General features: G+C 41.3%; 1 protein-coding gene across 1 annotated transcript in view; it reads right to left on the reverse strand.

Annotated features, from left to right (window-relative positions):
- Window positions 1-24,488, reverse strand: part of LOC126159984 (ras-like protein family member 11B) — a 386,177-nt gene that overhangs the window by 341,163 nt on the left and 20,526 nt on the right. Inside the window, exon 2 of the mRNA XM_049916795.1 lies at window positions 11,698-11,787. Within this exon, the coding sequence (XP_049772752.1) occupies window positions 11,698-11,776 (79 nt within the window). The 5' untranslated portion in view covers window positions 11,777-11,787. The remainder of the gene's footprint in view (window positions 1-11,697; window positions 11,788-24,488) is intronic.

Below are 24,488 nucleotides of genomic sequence, written 5' to 3' on the forward strand. Positions count from 1 at the left end.
TGTTGATATTCGTTCTCCCCAAGACTATTCTCTTGAGAACAGCCCACACCGAAAGGTCTCTCAACAAGAGACTAATTTATCTCAGAAGACAAATAGAAATGATTGTCATTTTAAGACTACTTAATCTATGAAAACATTTTCGGTGTTTTTAACGCAGTGTTCTAGTTTGCTACTGTAGTACCTAGTTAGTCTCTGGACAGTCCCGAACTATTCTTTGAAAAGCTCTGTGTAGATGTCAGAGAAGAGACATAGGTCAAAAATTCGGAGATTTAATAGAATGTTTTCCAAATTTGACGAATGGTATGTCGTGATCCTTTCTTTTCTTGTTGAGACGAGTTGTTAATCTCATGTCATATAAAGGGGACAAACATACGAAGAGGTTTGCTTCAGTGGCAGAAGACAACATAGAAGACATCAGTGAAAAGCAGTTCCATTTAAAGAAGCATCCTCAATATCAGTAGAATTCTCAGAAACATTTAATTGTTGTTTTAATCCAAGAATGAGATTTCACGTATGATTTTTTCCCAATTAATGCACCCAAAGCAGTGCTGCTTCCTAAATACGTATGAAATATCTTTCGGTTGGCCTTCGTGAGTATCTTAAATCTTTCACTTTAACGTACGAGAAGAGGGATAATTTTTGGTTTCACCAACTGGTACATCTACTGTCTTCTTGAAGAAAAAAAATATTGGTTAAGTGCCAGACTACAAATCCAAAGGTCTCATGTTCGATCTCCGGTCAGTTTTAGCATTTTTGTCTGTAACTCGTAACTTCTTTTACCTCGGGCAACATTTGTTGACGTGAAAAAGTCAAGATGCACTGTGGTGGGAATTCGCCTTAAACTGCAGCCCTGTCCCCTTCCCCCATAACTGGTTGGGTAAGCCAGTTCAAAGGCCAGAGGAAAGCAAAAGCATACCACATCCAACAGGACCATGCCTAGTAAAGCACTATAGCGGTTGTCAGAATAATCTTCAGATTGATGACTCATTTAGTTGTAAGCAGCACAATGCACCTTAATGAACATATATTAATTAAAAGACTAATCGAAGACACACTATCGTGGTACATGAAACATATTCGTAGTTGCGAATCTGGACAACCGTTAGCTCCATAATCGAATGATTACGATAAAAATTTGTGCCGGATCGGATTTCCATCTTATCGTGAAAGAAGCCGCTTACCATGTGGCTGTCCTAGCACGATAACTAAACTAAAAGCTACTTCTTGGCACTAAATAGAAAACAAAAATCGGAGCGACGGCAGCAGTGGCGATATGAGATAACAGAGTGCAGTCACGCAGTCAACTACAATGATTTGATAACATCAAACCGATCGATTGTTCCCGCTCAGAACTGAGTGCCCCAGGGATGAGGCCAGTCCAATCGTCGCGACCAACGGTCCAAAGGGGTGCGAACTCGGTTACAGACTGCTTACAGTGTTGGCCAGAATTAGGCGTATTGTTGTTGTTGTTGTTGTTGTTGTTGTTGTTGTGGTCTTCAGTCCTGAGACTGGTTTGATGCAGCTCTACATGCTACTCTATCCTGTGCAAGCTTCTTTATCTCCCAGTACCTACTGCAACCTACATCCTTCTGAATCTGCTTAGTGTATTCATCTCTTGGCCTCCCCCTACGATTTTTACCCTCCACGCTGCCCTCCAATACTAAATTGGTGATCCCTTGATGCCTCAGAACATGTCCTACCAACCGATCCCTTCTTCTGGTCAAGTTGTGCCATAAACTTCTCTTCTCCCCAATCCTATTCAATACTTCCTCATTAGTTACGTGATCGACCCATCTAATCTTCAGCATTCTTCTGTAGCACCACATTTCGAAAGCTTCTATTCTCTTCTTGTCCAAACTATTTACTGTCCATGTTTCACTTCCATACATGGCTACACTCCATACAAATACTTTCAGAAATGACTTCCTGACACTTAAATCTATACTCGATGTTAACAAATTTCTCTTCTTCAGAAACGCTTTCCTTGCCATTGCCAGTCTACATTTTATATCCTCTCTACTTCGACCATCATCAGTTATTTTGCTCCCCAAATAGCAAAACTCCTTTACTACTTTAAGTGTCTCATTTCCTAATCTAATACCCTCAACATCACCCGACTTAATTTGGCTACATTCCATTATCCTTGTTTTGCTTTTGTTGATGTTCATCTTATATCCTCCCTTCAAGACACCATCCATTCCGTTCAACTGCTCTTCCAAGTCCTTTGCTGTCTCTGACAGAATTACAATGTCATCGGCGAACCTCAAAGTTTTTATTTCTTCTCCATGGATTTTAAAACCTACTCCGAATTTTTCTTTTGTTTCCTTTACTGCTTGCTCAATATACAGATTGAATAACATCGGAGAGAGGCTACAACCCTGTCTTACTCCCTTCCCAACCACTGCTTCCCTTTCATGTCCCTCGACTCTTATAACTGCCATCTGGTTTCTGTACAAATTGTAAATAGCCTTTCGCTCCCTGTATTTTACCCCTGCCACCTTTAGAATTTGAAAGAGAGTATTCCAGTCAACATTGTCAAAATCTTTCTCTAAGTCTACAAATGCTAGAAACGTAGGTTTGCCTTTCCTTAATCTAGCTTCTAAGATAAGCCGTAGGGTCAGTATTGCCTCACGTGTTCCAACATTTCTACGGAATCCAAACTGATCTTCCCCGAGGTCGGCTTCTACTAGTTTTTCCATTCGTCTGTAAAGAATTCGTGTTAGTATTTTGCAGCTGTGGCTTATTAAACTGATTGTTCGGTAATTTTCACATCTGTCAACACCTACTTTCTTTGGGATTGGAATTATTATATTCTTCTTGAAGTCTGAGGGTATTTCGCCTGTTTCATACATCTTGCTCACCAGATGGCAGAGTTTTGTCACGACTGGCTCTCCCAAGGCCGTCAGTAGTTCCAATGGAATGTTGTCTACTCCTGGGGCCTTCTTTCGACTCAGGTCTTTCAGTGCTCTGTCAAACTCTTCACGCAGTATCGTATCTCCCATTTCATCTTCATCTACATCCTCTTCCATTTCCATAATATTGTCCTCAAGTACATCGCCCTTGTATAGACCCTCTATATACTCCTTCCACCTTTCTGCTTTCCCTTCTTTGCTTAGAACTGGGTTTCCATCTGAGCTCTTGATGTTCATACAAGTGGTTCTCTTATCTCCAAAGGTATCTTTAATTTTCCTGTAGGCAGTATCTATCTTACCCCTAGTGAGATAAGCCTCTACATCCTTACATTTGTCCTCTAGCCATCCCTGTTTAGCCATTTTGCATTTCCTGTCGATCTCATTTTTGATACGTTTGTATTCCTTTTTACCTGCTTCATTTACTGCATTTTTATATTTTCTCCTTTCATCAATTAAATTCAATATTTCTTCTGTTACCCAGGGATTTCTACTAGCCCTCGTCTTTTTACCTACTTGATCCTCTGCTGCCTTCACTATTTCATCCCTCAAAGCTACCAATTCTTCTTCTACTGTATTTCTTTCCCCCATTCCTGTCAATTGTTCCCTTATGCTCTCCCTGAAACTCTGTACAACCTCTGGTTCTTTCAGTTTATCCAGGTCCCATCTCCTTAAATTCCCACCTTTTTGCAGTTTCTTCAGTTTTAATCTACAGGTCATAACCAATAGATTGTGGTCAGAGTCCACATCTGCCCCTGGAAATGTCTTACAATTTAAAACTTGGTTCCTAAATCTCTGTCTTACCATTATATAATCTATCTGATACCTTTTAGTATCTCCAGGGTTCTTCCATGTATACAACCTTCTATCATGATTCTTAAACCAAGTGTTAGCTATGATTAAGTTGTGCTCTGTGCAAAATTCTACCAGGCGGCTTCCTCTTTCATTTCTTAGCCCCAATCCATATTCACCTACTACGTTTCCTTCTCTCACTTTTCCTACACTCGAATTCCAGTCGCCCATGACTATTAAATTTTCGTCTCCCTTCACTACCTGAATAATTTCTTTTATTTCATCATACATTTCTTCAATTTCTTCGTCATCTGCAGAGCTAGTTGGCATATAAACTTGTACTACTGTAGTAGGTGTGGGCTTCGTGTCTATCTTGGCCACAATAATGCGTTCACTATGCTGTTTGTAGTAGCTTACCCGCATTCCTATTTTCCTATTCATTATTAAACCTACTCCTGCATTACCCCTATTTGACTTTGTGTTTATAACCCTGTAGTCACCTGACCAGAAGTCTTGTTCCTCCTGCCACCGAACTTCACTAATTCCCACTATATCTAACTTTAACCTATCCATTTCCCTTTTTAAATTTTCTAACCTACCTGCCCGATTAAGGGATCTGACATTCCACGCTCCGATCCGTAGAACGCCAGTTTTCTTTCTCCTGATAACGACATCCTCTTGAGTAGTCCCCGCCCGGAGATCCGAATGGGGGACTATTTTACCTCCGGAATATTTTACCCAAGAGGGCGCCATCATCATTTAATCATACAGTAAAGCTGCATGCCCTCGGGAAAACTTACGGCCGTAGTTTCCCCTTGCTTTCAGCCGTTCGCAGTACCAGCACAGCAAGGCCGTTTTGGTTATTGTTACAAGGCCAGATCAGTCAATCATCCAGACTGTTGCCCTTGCAACTACTGAAAAGGCTGCTGCCCCTCTTCAGGAACCACACGTTTGTCTGGCCTCTCAACAGATACCCCTCCGTTGTGGTTGTACCTACGGTACGGCTATCTGTATCGCTGAGGCACGCAAGCCTCCCCACCAACGGCAAGGTCCATGGTTCATGGGGGGGGGGGGGGGGGTAGGCGTATTGGTGAAATTGAAATACCAAAGTTTGAGTGTGAAAAACTGTATCTGACATAGTACTTCTTCATACCCGTGAAAAACTGTATCTGACGCTTTTCACGGGCTGTGAAATGTAAATAGGTCAGTGTGCTTATGATTTTGTTTGTATGTAGCCCATAAATTCCATTAAAACAAAAGGCTTAATAAGTGTGTAACTACTGGATTCAAATGATTTTTATTGGATGGACATCATCGCACATTTTGAGTAAAACGGAACTCAAAAAGTCACCACAATTTGACAATGTTCCTTTCTTCTTCAAGTACCCCAAGGGAATTTTTTTATTCAACCTTGTAACCCCAACGATACATCAGCTTAATTAGTTATATGTACATGCATCTGGAACCACTTGAACAACAGCAGTATATTAAACCATTTGAAATGATGAAAAGAAATGTATGACGTTTGTTTCATTTGCAACCAAAACAATGAATGAATAATTCAACTCATCATTAAAACTACAACCGAATGACTCGACTGTTTTCAAACAACTGACTAAATCGATTGTTTTCATTCGCCTGTTCTCACCACTAATCGTGTGCATGCAGTGGAAGGTAATGGATGGGGTTTCTGATGAAGTCTTCTCATCGTCTTACGGTACGACCTGTCAGAATTCAACAAGGATACAATAATTCCAAATCAAAAAAGTAAAGAAATAGGTGTTGACAGGTGTGAAAATTACCGAACTATCAGTTTATTAAGTCATGGTTGCAAAATACGAACACAAATTCTTTACAGAAGAACGGAAAAACTGGTAGAAGCCGACCTCGGGGAAGATCAGTTCGGATTCCGGAGAAATGTAGGAAAATGCGAAGCAATATTGACCCTACGAGTTCTCATAGAAGGCGGGTTAAGGAAGGTAAACGTAATATTTATAGCATTTATTGACTTAGAGAAAGCTTTTGACAGTATTCACTGGAGCATTGTCTTTCAAATTCTGAAGGCGACAGTGGTAAAATACAGGAAGCGAAAGGCTGTTTACAATTAGTACAGAAGCCAGACGGCAGTTATAAGAATCGATGGGAATGAAAAGCAAGCACTGGTTGAAAAGGGACTGAGATATGGCTGTAGACTGTCCCGGCTGTTATTTACTCTGTATATTGAGCAAGCAATAAAGAAAATAAATGAACCATTTGGAGTAGGAATTAAGGTCCAATGAGAAGAAAAAAAACTTCGAGGTTTGCCAATGAGACTGTAATTTTATGAGAGACAGCAAAGGACTTGGAAGAGCAGTTGAGCGCAATGGACAGCGTCTTAAAAAAGTAAATGAACTTTGACAAAAGTAAAACGAGGATAATGGAATGTAGTCGAATTAAATCACGCGCTGCTGAGGGAATTAGACCAGCAAATGAGGCACTTAATGTAGTAGATAAGTTTGCTATTTGTGCAGCAAAATAACTGATGATGGTCGAAGCAGAGAGGATATAAAATGTAGACTGAGAATGGTGAGCAAAGCGTTTCTGAAGAAGAGAAATTTTTTAACATCGGGTATAGGTTTCAGTGTTAGGAAGTTTTTTCTGAAAGCATTTATATGAAGTGTAGCCATGTATGGAAGCGAAGCATGAGTGACAAACAGTTTAGACAAGAAGGAAATAGAAGTTTTGAAATGTGGTGCTACAGAGGAATGCTGAAGATCCAATGGGTAGTAACGTAACTAATGAGGAGATACTGAATACATTTAGGGAGAAAAGTAATTTATGGCACAACCTGTCTAGAAGAAGGGATCGGTTGGTAGGGCACGTTCTGAGACATCAATGGATCACATATTTAGTACTAGAGGGAAGCAAGAGGTGTAGAAATCGTAGAGGGAGGCCAAGAGATGAATACAGTTATCAGGTTCAGAAGGATGTAGGTTGCAGTTGTTAGTCGGAGATGAAGAGGCTTACAAAGGATAGGGCAGAATGGATAGTCACAAATGGTTCAAATGGCTCTGAGCACTATGGGACTTAACATCTGAGGTCATCAGTCTCCTAGAGCTTAGAACTACTTAAACCTAACTAGCCTAAGGACATCACACACATCCATGCCCGAGGCAGGATTCGAACCTGCGACCGTAGCAGTCACGCGGTTCCGGACTGAAGCGCCTAGAACCGCTCGGCCACCACGGCTGGCCTGGAAAGTCATATCAAACTAGTCTTCCGACTGAAGACCACATTAAACTGTTTTAGATATCGAATTGGTGTCATCCTTTCAGATCGACAGTACAATGACGTTCCTCAGAGTAGATTCTTAAGTGCGATTCTCTTTCCTTAGCTACTGATAATGTCAAGTCGGTAGTTAAACTCCCCGTCTGGCGTTATTTGTTTGTTGACGCCTCCTCTGCGTTTTGATCCTCCTTAAGCCTTGGAACACTAACAACAACTCGTCAGTGGCAACTGACCAGTCGACGATTGGAGGTATGAGCTTGAAAGAGGGGTTTTAATTTCTGCACTGATAAGTCAGCGTGTGTCCACGCCAAATGCATTTGGATTCCATTTCGTTGTTCGGCTGGCAGCGGAAAGTCTTTTTCATATTCCACAACGAACAACGGGGCCCAATGGCATGCACGTGAAGAACTGGCTGTTAGAGATGCGTGTGACGATTTTGAAGTTGTCCTCCAAGGCTGGAGCTGATCTTTATATTGGCTGCTACGTAGGCCCAAAGTCAATTTGTACTTGAAGAATTATAAGAGGTATCGCGTGAATGGGCTGTATTTACCGCAGAGCTCCAAGAGATCCCGAAGGCACTGGAGCAGATTAGGTGTCTTCAAAGAAAATAGTTTCTCGTCTGCTTCGATTCCATTAGTGCCCATCAGAGGGAAAGGTCCAGCCAACATATGGCCAACTGCACTTCCTCGAGGAGTAGGGGAAGTATTCTTCTGAATATTGGTACAAGTGGGAATTTGGGAAAATGAAGAAGTAGACCAAGTACCTGGGACGCCTGCAGGGGATATGCCTGATAGAATGTGTCATTTCTCTGCAAGCTGTCATTTCACTGATGCCAGAGATTCATGCAGTTGTGGGAGGAAGAGTGACTGCCATTGAAAGACAATAAACTGTGGCTGTTGAAGCCAACTAGCTGGCCGTGGACTTCCGTACGTCAGTTACTCCAGCGATCCTGACCCACCTCCGAGCTGAGCACTGTCCCCTAACACTTGGTTCCATACTCTGGTGAGAGGACACCCCGTTTAAGATGCCTGTGGTACGTCAGTCCCTATACGCCACATTTTAACTGACTTTGTTTCATATTTTGGACAGAGGTAAATTTAGGTGGGGATCTGCTCTCTGTTTTAACTAATGACGAGACGAATGCAGTTAAGGGTTTTAAAATTTTGCGAAGTATCTGGACTCAGGCCTAAGATTTTAGACTGGAAGTTATAGCGTGTTTGAGATTGGCGTCATTCGTATTATGTCAGCGATCTGCCCACCACAGCTATCTGCTGTATTATCTGAAATTTTTTCCAGTCCTTTTTCCCTTTATCCTGTAAGTTTTATACCTGACACCGTGATTTCTGTTGCTTTAGGAGACCGCTTATAGAACTTTCTGCATGTTACCATTTGCACTTCACATTACAATAATTTTACTGCCTTTATCCACACTCTTCTCATAAAATTTTAGTATGAGCGCAAAGACCTTTTTATCGTATGCCCACACCACCACGTCATCACCATTACCAACTAACAGACATGCGAACGTTGTGAGGCAATGTTGTTGTGACACAAATGGCAATGAAGTAACACCGCTAAATCAACTGTTTGAGACGTTTCCCAGAATCTTTTGAAGTAGACAAAAGTGTGTGCAAAGTTTGCTCCAGATGACTTGTCTCCAGAGGAAAAACAACGACGCCTGGATGCTTGCCAGGACTTCACTGACATCCACAACATTTACAGTTCTTTTATGGAGCAAATCACCACTGCTGACGACACTACGAATTTACCACATAACGATAAAGGGCAGAAATTCACCCGACTGGTCAACACTGAACACATAACCGAAATCGAAGTCCGTGTGACGTTTAAGTTGAACAACATCCAAAAGAAGACCTTCTCTGTCAGTTTCGCAACATTTTATGAACGTTCTATGAGTTATACCCAAGTGAATAGACAGTGTGTAGAATAACTGATGGATTAAAATCGCCATCTTAACGTTTCTCTATTTGTTTATTAATCCAGACTCCAAAGCTTTAACGGACTGGTTTAATAGATTTCTTTTCACTCATTGCCTCATTTATGTATAAATTTTTAATTTGCTCTATATAATAGTTAATGTACGAAATATTGATCCCTTTCAATGACAACAAAAGTACAACATAATTTATTTACAACGATCAGTAATAAGTGCTTATGCAATTCAGAAAAAGTATTATTACGTTACTTCAGTCTTACGTCATAATTTTTTTTTAATTTGACAGTGTGGTTGTATAAACATATGATAATTTGCATAGCTTGTAATATCTTCTATGCATTCGTGTGTTCATCATCACTGCGCCCCGTTGACCATAATTTCTGTGTTCAAATATTAACACGTTCACGATAAGTTCATGTTCAATGTTCATGTTTCATCCCCAATTTACAGCACTTTTAGGTGGAATTAGTGTGTGGAAATAGGAGTATTGCGCAAATGACTACTTTTGAGTTAAGCGTGTAATTACTACTAGGTTAGCACATTGGCATACTGGTACATTAGCTTCTTATCACTTTTCCCCATCCAGTGCTTTCACTTACGTCTCCTTAATCAACATCACATGATTTATCTTTTTTTGTCAATCAGTGAATTCTAACATTGCATGTGCAAATGTGAAAGTGAACGTAACCATCTGAAGATGCGCATAAGCCCGAAGCTGGCAGGGATTTGAACAGAGTTTATTTTAATGAATCGTTTATTCCTATTAGCTGCTAAGAATTTATTATTCTTTTGTATTTTTAGCTTATTTCGAAGCTATTTTCATTTTCTAGCACAACCTTCAATCATTATACACAGTTTGGATATCTTCTCTTAGATGGTAGTTTACACAGAATGAGTACAAAGGTATACTTACGTTAAGTTGTTCATAACGTATGTACTTACTGCATCTGTGTCTGGTCACTATTTGCTTGTTGTCTTATATCATGATTAATTATGTGTTATTTGTAAAATTTGGCAATTGGTTCTATTCTGACAGCTTATTGATCTGATCAAAATTTACTTACATTAAGGTGTTATGACGTATTTATATAGTGGATTTGTGTATTGTTGCAATTTTCTTACTCTCTTCTGTTGCGAATAATTCCTCGTAAGATCTGACGATTTGTTGTATACTGCAGCTTTGTAGCTTGATCCAGAGATGCTACATATTTACCTTTGCTTATCTATACCATGGATATTGTGGTCTTAGCTGCTGTTTCTATAGTTTTTGGTGTATGCTTCAATTTAGTTTATCGCTTCAAAATTCCGATAAAGTTATTTAAATAGAGTTTATGTTTCAGAGCTGTTTGTTCGTTCACGATATCGTACAGGTTGTTTTCTGTGTGTAGGCAAATTTCTGTTTTTGTGAAATACTCATACTGATTCATTTTGGAATTCTGTATAGTGTATGGATTTCTGTTTCATGTTTTCTGTTTCATAATTATGAATTTTTAGATGTAGAAAGAAAGTGGACGGGTTAATGTTGGAATTTCTCATTTGTTCTCTATATGTCATGTTTGTTCTATGTAATATTTCCCGCAGTTCCTAGAATTAATTACATATATTTAGAGATACGAGTATGTTGATATTGCGGCATTTGTTGAATGGGTTTTTGTTCTTAAGCTGTTAGGTGTTTTGAAAACGAGATTTATAGGTCTGTGGCATTTAATTGATTCGCAGGTACGTAGGTGTTTTTATTTTTTTTATTTCTCGTATGAGTGCTATTTTTTGGTGTATAGGATGGTGTCTCGGTTTGGTTTTTTGGTATACTCGTTGTACTATGCCTTAATCGAGGTCATTTTCATATGCCATATATTCTAGTCTTTTTATTTCACAGTTTGTGGCTTCTGATTTGAGTGGTAGATGAATAATTGTGCTTATCATACGGTGGAAGAATGCAAATTTTTTGAATTTTGGGTCACAGGAGTTGTAATTTATGGTGGTGTCGGTTGTGGTCAGTTAGCTATCAATTTCAAAGGTGTGCTTGTTGTTAGTGTTGCTTATTCTTAGATCGTACAAAGTAATCGACTTGTTCATTTCCATTTACAAAACAAAGGTTAGAATTCAGGGATGTGTTTATGTCTTGGGAAGTGAAAGCAATTGAAATTCGGTTGGGACGTGGATTGTTGGGCGGTGAATGGAAGGTGGAGTTGGTTGAAGGACTTGCGTAAGCAGAAATGAGGGAGACTGTAAGGTGCTGGGACTCAAGAGAGGCGGAATGCCTGTCTTTCAAGGGTATCGATGGAGCGATTCAGTGTGAGATGAATGGAAACCCATACTACATTGGCAAAGACAAGGGTGCGGTAGATGTAAGTTTTATGAATATCGATGGTTTCGGCCAGACAGTAATTTTAAATTGAGTACTTTTTTTTATGCTGAGTACATTAGCGTCCCATCGAGCGATAGTCCAAGATGTTGTAGTGTGTTAGTTAAGTGGACTGGGTAGTTGTGGACTGTCAGGTGAGGATATCTGAGACGGCATTTTGGGATAGTTTTTCCTGTAATTACTGCCGTGTCGGACCTACAATTGTTATTTATGTAAAGTGCAAAGCGGAATTTATGGTCTAGGATGGAAGTCTCATTAAGATAATCGCACGTTAATTGCATTACGAAGCACAGTTTCATCAAAAGTGATCAAGAAACTGCCTAGACAAAAAAGAAAAACAGCAGGAAGATATTAGAGAAGTTTATGGAAGTAACAGTAAAGGTGAATGAACATTAGCCAGTACTCACCGGACTTGCCCACACCGACATCTCCGAGGACGGCGATACGAATACAGGGAGCGTTGTTGTTCCGGTCTTCGGTTTTCATTCCGTAGACTCCTATAGGAATAAAATACAAATAATTAGAAACAATGGGGTTATATGGAAGCAGCTTGAAGTAATCATTTCTCCACACTGCTGGAAGGTGAAAAACTCTTAGATTTCAATAAATTGCCGTTCTTTACACATCTACTCACACGCTTATGGTTGTACCGCTTGTTTTCGTAAGAACTACAGTTGATTGCAGATACCGAAAAAGTACACCGGCCAGTCACATCAATGCGTCCATGTGTCAAAAGCTTGAACAACCATCTCCTACAGCTCGGACATGCAAGAAGAGAGTCAGTGGGGTTCTGGAAGATACAGACAGGGGCGTGGAGCCATGCCGACTCTGCTGTGGCCAGCTGCGCTAGGTTTCTCTGTTGAGGTTCCATGGGGCGAACAGCCCGACCGAGGTGGTCCCACAGATTGTCGACTGGGTTCAGATCCGAGCAGTTTGGTGGCCAGTGGAGTGTGGCAGACTCATCCTCGTCCTAGTGTTCTACTAAGCACGCACGCACACTGGGAGCTCTAAGACACATCGCGTTGTCTTGCTGATAGATGCTACTGCGCCGAGGAAAAATCAAACTGCTTGTATGGCTGAACATGGTTCCCAAGTATAGATGCATACTTGTGTTGATCCATTATATCTTTCAAAATCACATGATCACGAAGGGAATGCCACGAAAATATTCCCCCGATCAAAACGCCCCTTTCTCCGGCCTGGATCCTTCTGACGATTGTTCCAGGGCCGTACACCGTACACCCCAACGGCCATCTGTCTGATGGAGCATGAAACGTGATGCATCTGACAAGGCCACCTGTCACCACTCAATAACATCCAGTTGTGGTATTACCAGGAAAATCCGACCTCCGTCGCCGATGAACAGCAGTCAGCATGGGTCCAAGGACCAGACACCTGCTGTGGATGACCATACGCAGCAACCTTCGTTGAGTAGTTGTTGAGTAGGCACTGTTGGTAGCCCCTTTCGTTCATCTGGGAGGTCAGTTGCTCAACAGTTGCACGTCTATTCGCCCGTTCACATATCCGCAGCTGTCTTTCACCCTCTCATCTGCCGGCCGGGGTGGCCGAGCGGTTCTAGGCGCTTCAGTCCGGAACCGCGCGACTGCTACAGTCGCAGGTTTGAATCCTGCCTCGGACATGGATGTGTGTGACGTCCTTAGGTTAGATAGGTTTAAGTAGTTCTAAGTTCTAGGGGACTGATGACCTCAGATGTTAAGTCCCGTAGTGCTCAGAGCGATTTGAACAATTTGAACCCTCTCATCTAATGCCTGTGGTACACCACAGTTGCCTATGCACCAGTTTTGGATAACGCCATTTTGACATACACGAAGCACGTGAACAGTTTACAGTCTTAGCCGTTTCGAAAATGCTTCCATCCTTGGCCCGATAGCCAACGGTCACATCCATTTGGACATCAAATAAATCGCTCAGTTTTCGCATCACGAAAACGATTGCACTGTTTCCAGCGTCCCGCTGACACTCTTCATATACCCTCCGCTGTTAGTGCTGCCTTCTGCCGTCCATGAGTGGTTATTGCACATTGACGTCAAACACAGCCGATGGTCACATTGGTGTGAGTGGATTGTGGTGTCACCGCCAGACACCACACTTGCTAGGTGGTAGCCTTTAAATCGGCCGCGGTCCGCTAGTATAAGACGGACCCGCGTGTCGCCACTGTCAGTGATTGCAGACCGAGCGCCGCCACACGGCAGGTCTAGAGAGACTTCCTACCACTCGCCCCAGTTGTACAGCCGACTTTGCTAGCGAAGCTACACTGACAAATACGCTCTCATTTGCCGAGACGATAGTTAGCATAGCCTTCAGCTACGTCATTTGCTACGACCTAGCAAGGCGCCATTACCAGTTTATATTGAGATTATATAATGTATCAACAAGAGCGATGTTCACCAATTATGGAATAAAGTTAAGTATTACTTCAACTACGTACTTTATTTGCTATATTAATTACATTGGAATGTTCCAGACCTCACGCCAGTCTGCGTGAGCTTAACGCGTGCCTTTAGGCATCCTCGCATAGTGACTTGGCTGTCTTGCCAAGTCACAACATGGATAGTATATCAGTCAGTTAGAAATACGTGTATTATGCTGTTCAAGGCGGGCGTTGAAAGACTGAAATTCATAACGTAACCGTCATGCCGCCTTCTACAGAGCCCTTGGGTGGCCCCAACCTGTTATAGGTTATGCTCAACAGGGAACGTTAAACATTAGCAGACTATCTGTTAGAGAGGCAACATGTTGACATGAAAATCACACTTTTCATAGATTCGTGGTGCACTGCTATACTAATATATAAAAATAGATATCAAGCTCAGGAAGAGTAGTTCTTTTGACTAGATATCAAAATTAAAATCAAAACGATGAGAGGAGGTAAGTAGAGCAGTCAGATCGTATTACTACTGGTAAGAGTACAGACGGAAGTGTAGGAAAAGCTTCAACCGTCTCTACACATTCTTCTACATTTACAGCTGTACGCACAAACCACTTTACGGTATGTGGTGGAGGGTATTTCTGGTACCGTATCCTTTCCTCCACTTCCACGTTTCATTCAAGAATGCTGCGCGTATAGAATGCTTTTCAGTGAACCCCGTACGAGTTGTAATTTCTCCGATTTTCTCGTTGTCGTCATTTTGCGAACGTATCTTCGAAATGTAATACCATTGTTTCAAAATGAACATCGGGGTTTTAATGCTTTATAGCATTTATTACACTGAACTTACTGTCATAGATAATACATCAAAAGAAAGAGCAACTCAGACAGTTTCGTTTGCATGCCTGTGCGCATGCGGTTTGCAAAAGGGGTTGACCAAGAGTGACAGAACATCGTGTTGAACGAGTGAGAGAGCCTGTCGCATGTAGCCCCAACGAAATCAGTTCGGAAGGTTAGTCGTGAATGAGCAACTACAGTGACGTCTGTGGGGAGACTTTTAAGGAGACGCTTACAGATATCGTTTGTAGTTGTTACAATGTCTAAAACCTACAGAGTACGGTTTACGTGCCATTTCTAACAACGAAATGCTGCTGTATGGCGATGATTTTCTGGATCGCGTCGTCTTCAGTGATGGATCGACATTTCACCAACGTGCAAATGTGAACACAAATAACGTGCGCATCTGGCGGTCAGCAACTCCTCACAAGATCGTACAGGTCCAACGAGACTCCTCAAAATTGAATGCCTTTCTCGACGAAGAAACTGTAACTGGTGTTTCTATGTTGATACGGTAGAACTATGGCTCTTTTCTCAACTAGGAAAAGATGAACCATAGAAATTTACTTGGCACAAGAAGATCCGCCGCCTCACTGGCTTAACTCAGTACGAGACTGGTTAAGCAACACTGTAAGCGACCGCTGCGCTAGCCACAAGGGGCCGAATGACAAAGCACGTTCCGCTTGGCCTCTGCCGCCGGTGTGGCCGTGCGGTTCTAGACGCTTCAGTCTGGAACCGCGTGACCGCTACGGTCGCAGGTTCGAATCCTGCCTCGGGCATGGATGTGTGTGATGTCCTTAGGTTAGTAAGGTTTAAGTAGTTCTAAGTTCTAGGGGAGTGATGACCATAGATGTTAAGTCCCATAGTGCTCAGAGCCATTTGAGCTTGGCCTCTGTGTGCATGTGTATGTGCCTTCGCTATCAGTTTATTTAACCATCTTCAGAAACAGGATTGAAACAGTTGTTGCAACAATTCCTCTGGACTCCCGATCAAGATTTAGAAAGAATCCGCCTACCGACGCTGTGTGTGGCGTGTGACGAATTGTGCCTACACTAAATACTTGCAAAAATACAGTCTGCATTGCTCTTTATTTTGAGATATTATTTATTATTGCAAATTGAATGTATTAAATTGAAAAAAATCTTAAAACTGTAATAATCGTTTTGAAACACGTGGTACGTTGCTCTTAATATAGGGAATGTCATCGGTAAGTCTCGCCATGATCCACAACGCCTCTCTTGTATCATCTGCCGCTGGAGTTTTTTGAACGTCTCTCCTAAACGATTTTGGAAAGAAACACGGTCCCTTCGTTGGATATTCGCTACCTCTTCTATTAAAATAACTTAGTAAGAATCTTAGAGTGATGAGCCATACCCAACAATTGTTGGAACAAGTGTTTTGCAAGTCATTTGTTTTGTGGATGAATTCTACTTTTAAGAGTCTCTAAATGAATATTAGCTTGCCATCTGCTGCTCCTACATTTTGTTTTGTGTGGGCATTCCACTTTATGTCGTTCTCGATGGTTATTTCTAGATATTTTCCAGTAACTTTTAAGCAATACGTTACTTCAGATTCATGGCGTCTCTGTCCCTTACCGATTTCTGCTCTGGTTCGACATCGATGCCTCAATAGTCCGGAGTGCTTCCGGTGACACTATGTGTGCTAGCTCGCAAAAAGACGGAAGGAAGATGAAACGGTGGTGCGTGGCGACGCGGTCTGGCGTGTAAATGAAACGCTACCTTCGGAGGTGATTCCCATAGCGAAGTTTGAGACGTGTCTCGGTAGTGTGAGCTAGTGGGTTGAGATACTGGCGCTTTGCGGACACAATCAATTGCTTCTGTGAAGTGTCATGAACCTAGTTTGCATTGACTACGATCGCCTGTTCTGGAGACCAATGTCTGTTAGTAGGGGCATGGTATTTTCGCCTACGTTCTAACTGCAGAGGCGATTTGGAATTGACTTGCCCCTAAGGAACCAAAGGATGGGATCCTTGTCTTTTTATATTATGTAATTTTGCATGTGTTTCTTGGTTTATGATTTTTTCCTTTTTTTGGGTTGGTACTCAACTATAGGAGTACTCTTGAAACACAATTTTGGCTTGAGCTGTTGCGTAGCAACTTATTGTTTCAGCTGCCCAGTTAATAACTGTTTTGCTATTTTAAAAAACTGTGACCGTTATTAGAATATTTTTGTTAAACTGGTGAACAATCAGAGGTCATATGAGCTGTGATTTAAATAACTGTGTTGCTATTCTAAACAAAAAATATGACAGCTGTTTATTTTTGCTAAGCTGGTGAATACTAAGAAGTTACATGAGCTATCTGCTTAATAACTGTTTTTGTTATTTAAAAAAAAGTGTGAAAGCTGTAATGACATTTTACTTAAACTGGTGAATACTAAGAAGTCAGATGACCTGCTTTTTCTATTTTAATGAATAATTGTACAAGCTGTAAAAATAGTTTTCTTAAACTTGTGAGTATTAAGCAGTCATGTAGCTCTCTGCTTAGTAACTGTTTTGCTGTTTTTTAAAAATTGTTGCAACTCTTAGAATATTTTTCTTGAACTGGGGTACACTAATAAGTCATTTGGGGTTCTTTGCATAATAACCGATTATTGGTAATTTAAAAATGCTGGAGCTCTTAGAATATTTTTCTAATTAAACTCACGCACAGTGAAGGATAATATGACTTCTCTGCTTAATTACTGTTTATTGTCTTTACAATAGTGGAAGCTGTTGGAATCTCTTAATAATTCAATAAGGGAAACTGTATTTAAAGGGCAGTAAATGCTGCAGGAAATGTTTGGGGCTCACGTCCTTCCATTAGCGTGACATAATCCTAAGTTCCCTTTCCAAAACCCACCTTATCGACTTTAATTTTAGGCCAATATCAACTGACATTCCCTGCACCAATTACTGATCCTTTAGATCTTTCTGCATGTCGCTACATTCTTCTGATGTTACAAACTTCATATAAACAATAACTGGTTTGCAAAAAGCTTCACGACGCTTCAAGTGTAATCATCTATATCATTTATACTGAGACATGGCAGCCACTTCTGCAGGCCAGTTTCATCAAAATTAGGGTGTGATTTTGTAATTCAGAGACTGACAACAAGGTACTCTTAAATCGTTCATCGATGAGACAGAATTTCATCCCTTTATTACCACGATGATAGATTCACTGTTTCTGAAAGCTTCTGGTGCACAAGCAAACAAGCAGCGCATTGGATTCGAAATGCCGAGTAGGGAACGGGACAGCCAAATGGGACTGGCCGGGTAAGGACTGGCATCCCGGGTACTGAATTCATAGATGGAAGGCTGAAACGCCCGTCCTTGCTGTCGGCGAGTTATTATTTACCTACACGACTGCGCAGGTTATGATGTCGGCGAGAAGTACCGCGCTAAGTGCAGGAAGTGGGGCTTCCTTTCCATGTTTTGCTGACCTCCTTTGAAGGTAGTCACCTATCGGTTTAGAAAGTATAGGTTACAGGAAACGAAAACTAGCCTCCTAGCGGCTCTTGCTTTATTTATCGAATCCTGAAGTGCGAGGATAATGATACAGGCGGGAGAACGTGCAACTGGCGTTACAATGTGTGTCGTCAAGAGCGCAGCTCTGTATTACATCTTTTATTGTGGCACGGGAAATGTCTTTGTTGTGATTGGAATCTGAAGTAGACACGTTATTTTGGCAGAATTCTCAAGTTGGAGGGAATCCTTGCGATTTGGTAACGCGCTTCTTAATGTTGCAGTTGGCAACTAGCAACCTTTTGGCGGGAAGGAATTAAGAGGGGGTAAGTGAGCGCTGAGAGAGAAGGCACTAGGCGTTGGGACGCGGAGGTGTTGGCATCGACTTCAGGTTTCATCGCGGATGTTTCTGGATCGTCTTGCGCTTTGACCGCAGAGGTGCCCAGATCGAATCCATGGACAGTAGCTGTAGACAGCGGATGGACTTGGCGTTGCATCGCAGTGGGGCCTGCAACAGCTTCACGTTGAGATAGGATGCTGACCACCTCGTCATCACGAAAGGCGAGCCAGCATTTCCGCTGCGTGCTGCACAGTGCAGCACCGCCATACTCACGGTGAGCGAATTCGCAGCACCAGCACAGTAGCTCAGTTCGATTTCACGCTTTATTAATCCAGACAGATCGCATGCGAGTTCATCGCAAGTGTATGAATCTGTGGACTTCTGGACATAGTCACCTACCTTAGGTACTTGTTTCAGACAAGAATTTGCAGGGTTATATAGAGCGGAATTATCGTTGTAAAATGTGACAATGTGTCATTGAATGTCGCGTTTGTGAATAAATCTGAGTATTTAGCTAATCAGTGTTTCTGTTTGGTATTTTCACTAGGTCAAGCTAGATGCGATCAACCAGTGTTGAGGGAAATATTTTCAATCACAGTATATCGCCTGCAAATAAATTATTCTTGTCAGCTACTGTCAATCACATTTAGATTCATGCAACTTCCTCATTTTAAGGTGTATGCCGAGGGCCGTAATTTCGCCTTATACTCTTAACTTTGCGCACAATTGAAACCTGAAGAGTAGATCTTAAGGAAGTGGCCAGCCTGCAGTTTCTTTTGCGGAGTTGCGAATGTAACCACCACTGCGGTTTTGCAATATATATTCTAAACAGTAACGGCCCTATAGCTTTCATTTGGGAGACTCCCAAAATTACGTTTGCATTTGTGTATTTCGTTCCGCCAAGGATGACGTGTTCAGCCCTGGCTGCAAGGAAATCCTGAATACAGTCACAAATCCCGCCAGCTACTCGGTGAGTTCCACCAAATTCACGAGTTCGAAGATATCAGTAAAATCCGATATACCACGTTCTGAAGAATGTGGTATTTTTGAAACAGTAAAACGAAAGTGTCTTACGACATGTTTTTGATTTGCACATCAGCATTTCGAAGTTACAGAAATACTCGAGGAATTTAGCCTTAGTTGCTAAAATATCGGCCGCATGTCTAAATACCCACTAAAAATACACTAATTTCGAACATTGCGAATTATAAGAATTTGTCACTCTTGGACGAAGTCCAAGGATTTCTGATTCATTCGATCTCTTGGCAGATTCCATGGTTGCTTGGCACACGTGCTTGTTTGCTTTCTGGGTGAATGCTAATGCTCAAGTTACTTCCGCGAAGTAGCAAAATTCTGTGAAAAGGGAGGAATTTTAGTTGAAGACACCATCTAGTCTTCATGTGAGTTATGAAACCTCTACGTAGAAACGATGACAAGTACTCACGAGCTCATAAAGATACCAGTAGCGGAAACTACCGGATGTATTTCTTGGCACCATGATTCACGGTAAGCTTCATGCGGTACTGCCTCTTCGCTGACAATTGAAATAAAATCACAGGACGAGGACGAAATGCTGCTGTTGGTCAAAAATATCTGGACGAGGATTTCGCAATTCCAACACTGAGGTGCGTTAAGATAATGTAAATGGTGTCGCGAAAGTACTTTCTGAATCGTTCTCGTATACGTCAAGTGTTACAAAAATAACGGAAACATGAAAAAGTGTGTATCTAAAAAGGACTTCGCGGTATTTACAGACAGTAAGAATCCGAAGAGTATTAAAAATGCCAGCATTTAGCCAGCTATGTGTAGAGAGACATATTCGTCAGCACAATATTGAAGTGTTTCATCATCAGGTGACGCTACAATTGAGATAGTAGTCGATAAGTGACGTAGTACAGCATACAGATATGTCTGTATTGGCATATATATTAAATTATACGCACTCCAAGACACTTCACAAGACTCTGCTCCACACTAATTTCCACTAGCACCATTTTCCGCATCTGTTAAAATAGCAGCGATTAGTAAATCCCATCGACGAGAGCACCGCCTGTGAGAGCAAAATGTCACCCTGAAATTATAAATGTTTTTTTGTTTTGTTATTAAATCCAGTGTTTATATCTAATGTTTCTGACATCGCACAGTACTTTTTGAAATAGTGTACACATTATTTACCATTTTTTGACGTAACTTCGCGTGTAATACAATATTTATAAAGAAACAATGGCCTAAATTACATAAACGCTCTCACTGACACACTTGTTTCATATAATGAGAAAATATTTAGTAGGTATGCGGTTAATGTGTTCCGAAAGTTGTTTTTACGTTCATTCAAGAGTAATAGTCAAATAGCATTAGCGGGACACATGAAACTGCTCCTACAAGACGACATTTTCCCTAGATAGCTCATGCAAAACACCAGTAACAAGGACACACTGACTGTGACACAAATGCGAACAGAGTCAGCAATTGACTCTCGTTTCTATTTCTCAACACCGTCGATTTGGTGTTCAAAGACGTAAAAAAAATAGATTCATGTAATAAGAACTACTATCATCAAATTGTTTCCACATGCGTGCCAGAATTGATTTATAAACATAATAATTTCGGCAACTACAGATAAACTCTGCAGTGGAGAAGTAATTTTGCAATCATTAACTTCATTTATATGTATTATGATAACAATATCATTTCCTCTGAATCATTCAGCTTTCTGTTCCCGGGTAATTTTTTTTAAATTTGAGTGTAGGTTCATCAGTTGGACTACAAGTGGTCTCATTTAACAAGCTGTGTATTGCTTAAGGACTTTCTGTATTCTCGTACAGTAAAAGTGTCATGTAGTTGATGGGGTTCGATTTCTATATACTTTTCGGGAAACTTTCCAGCCTGAACAGAATGACTCGTGTGTTTCTGTAGAAGGCCTTTCTTTAACATCTGTAATAGTGGGAAGTCTATGGTGACGCTGGATCAAAACTGACCTTGAGCCAGGGACCTGACCTTGGACGCTTGACGTCGCACCGAAATAACCCTCCCCACCACCCCTCCCCCTCCTCACCCTACTCCTAAGCCATGAACATTTCTTGGAAATAGGAAAATCAGAGTGCTTCTAAGCAAAGGCACACACATATTTTGCTCCCCCAATCAGTCACCACTGAAATACAGCCAGTCAGAGAACTTTTTACATCAAGGAGGGGTGGGCCATTATATCATCCTCGTCGAGTCATGTTAATGGCAACTGCATAACATCTGTACATGAGTGTCTGCATCCCTGGAAGCTAACTGTAGCAGGTAGAGGTGAGGAGACATGTGGTGGGATACTTAGTCAATAGAACACACACACACACTTTTGTCAACACGACAAGTCACACACACTTGCACGATGTGATTGTCAGCATGCAGTCAAGTCCTTACATATATACTAACGGGAAGCTATCACTTGATATCATCTAGAGAATGCTTGAAGGACTTGGAGTATTCTGTCTGTCATGGAGATTCTGAAAGGGGTACATTTCACGACCCTTTCATAATTTTAGAAAAATGGCTCTGAGCGCTATGGGACTTAACATCTGAGGTCATCAGTCCCCTAGAACTTAGAACTACGTAAACCTAAGTAACATAAGGACATCACACACATCCATGCCCGAGGCAGGATTCGAACCTGCGACAGTAGCGGTCGCGCGGTTCCAGACTGTGGCGCCTAGAACCGCTCGGCCACTCCGGCCGGATTCATAATTTTAGATGCGGTTCATGGGTAATTACGGCTCATTCTTGTTTCCCTTTCCTTTTTTCTTTTTTTCAAACATATGCTGATGCTTAGGAGAAGACTACGAGGGGATATGTTTGTTTTCTTTCGTTCTTTACTTGAAACTGGGAGTGTCTACCTGTCTACCCAACTGCCATTTTCTAGCTCGCTTCCTTCTTTGTCCATCTGAGTTGAAAGTATGGCAGTGTACTTTGTGAATGGCTGGTAGAGGACAGAGGAGTTTATTTTGCTCTAAAGTAGCAGTACCAACCGTCATAGTCATGTCTCTTGTCTCTCAGATTGAGCTCTAAGGATTTTCGATAAAAATAATCTGCAGGGACTTTGGGATTTCGCGGTACTTCCTGGCTGTCCAAGAAGGAAGCATGAAATGAATGGTACTCTTACGTGGTTTTTCTAGTCGTCTCGTTCGGCTGGTCGAGCCGTTGCCGTCCCCTCTTCTAGTAAAAGAGTGAAACGCTGTTCCTGATGACAAGGAGAGACACTCTTTAGCGGGGGAATCGTAAAGCAGCCTTCAGTGGGTGAGTACTCTTACTCCTTCGGTACATGATGCTAAGGTTTACCCAGTGAGTTAGTTCTTACCATTAAAGTACCAGCACTTTCATCTCTTATTATTGACTAGCTTTGGCCACTTTCATTATATTTGCGTTTGAATGTTAGTTAGCTTGTGAACAGTGTTAAACCTAGTGTTCAGGCTTTGTCTGTTAATGACGATCATTCGTGTGACAATATCGTACTTACCTGGGATGACTTTTATGTATCATGCTTTTATTCAGTCCTTTTGTCGCAAATTATTTAGGAGGACGTAATCTGAAAGTAGGTGTCAATTGGAAATGAGACTTAACTGCAGAGTAAACTTTGAAGGCATAATGGCTCCCAGCTGGAGGTATGGCTTTATAAACTCGATTTCAGTTATTTATTCTTTACCCATAGCCTTTGGCGAATCTTTGCTCAGCAGTTGTAACTTGGATGGCCTCTTTTCTTTGTGTAGCTGGTGGAGATCTAGTATGCTCTTCACAGCACTATTGCTGTTTCAACCTTTTAACCTTGATACTACTATTACTGTGGTTACGGAACCATAGTGGTTGCATCATTAACACTAATGCTGACATCTTATTTTGTGCATGTAATAAAACATAATTGATTTACCATTCAGTCCAACTTCCCCCCCTCCTCCCAAAAGAATACAGGGCGTTTATAAATGAATATCGGGGTTTTAACGCTTTACAATATTTATTACATTAAATTTACAGTTATAAATGATATGTCAAATGAAAGAGCAACTCAAACAGTTTTACCAAGAACCTTATAAGTGTTCAATGTGAGCACATTTGTCATACGGGACACATCACGTCTATAGCCGAGTTCTTCCCCAACGTTGATAAATGTATCTTCAGTGATTGTAGCAACAGCTGCTTCAATCCGGTTTCTTAATTCAGAGAAATCTGCTGGTAGCGGAGGCACCTACACACGATCCTTGATGAAGCCCCAAAGGAAAAAATCGCATGGCCTTAGGTCAGGTGAACGTGGAGGCCATGCAAAGCAAGTCCTGTCATTGGGACCCTTGCGCCTACCATACTTGATGTGTGCCGTGTGACAAATGGTGCTCACATTGAACATTTATAAGGTTCTTGGTAAAACTGTATGAGTTGCTCTTTCATTTGACATATCATTTATAACTGTAAGTTTAATGTAATAAATACTATAAAGCGTTAAAACCCCGATATTCATTTATAAACACCTTGTGTAATAGAACTGAATTTGTGAAAGATAATGTGGAGACAGATGAGTCATGAAGTGGTAAAGAAATTATATTCCCCACATGGTCGTTCTGAACCGATGGCGTTTCCGTTGCGTTGTCTTTCTTTCCTTCTCATTTGATCAACTATTAGGGCTGAAATCGTATTCATTCAGTAAATGTTGAGTTCCACGTTTGTACGTATGGTGAGCGCTAAGCTTATACCAAGGAAAAGGAAAAGTAATTAGAAAAAATACTGTAAGAGAGGCGATGTGATATGGCAATCACCACAGAAACAAAAAAGAAAATGAAAGGACCAAGCGGTCCAGGAAATTATAGTGCACTAGAACAACGCAAAGGAGCGCAAGCTGGAGTTGCTACAATGCTTAATAACAAAGGGAAGAACAGACTGGTAAACCATACACGGATAAACGAACAGATGTGCAGTGTACGGTGTAAGATATCTCGAGAGTATTTAATTTGTATAGTAGAGTATGTCCAAAAGAAAGCGAGAAACAAAGGAAGTGAGGTTATTATGATATCCTACAGAAAATTTTAGACAAGGTAAATGAGAGCGACTGTATTCGGATTAGTGGGGAATACAATGCCAGAACAGGAAGAGAGTGTATAGATAATATAATAGATACGCTGGAGATATTCTAGACGGC

This window comes from Schistocerca cancellata, chromosome 2 (genome assembly GCF_023864275.1).
Source record: "Schistocerca cancellata isolate TAMUIC-IGC-003103 chromosome 2, iqSchCanc2.1, whole genome shotgun sequence".
NCBI lineage: Eukaryota > Metazoa > Arthropoda > Insecta > Orthoptera > Acrididae > Schistocerca > Schistocerca cancellata.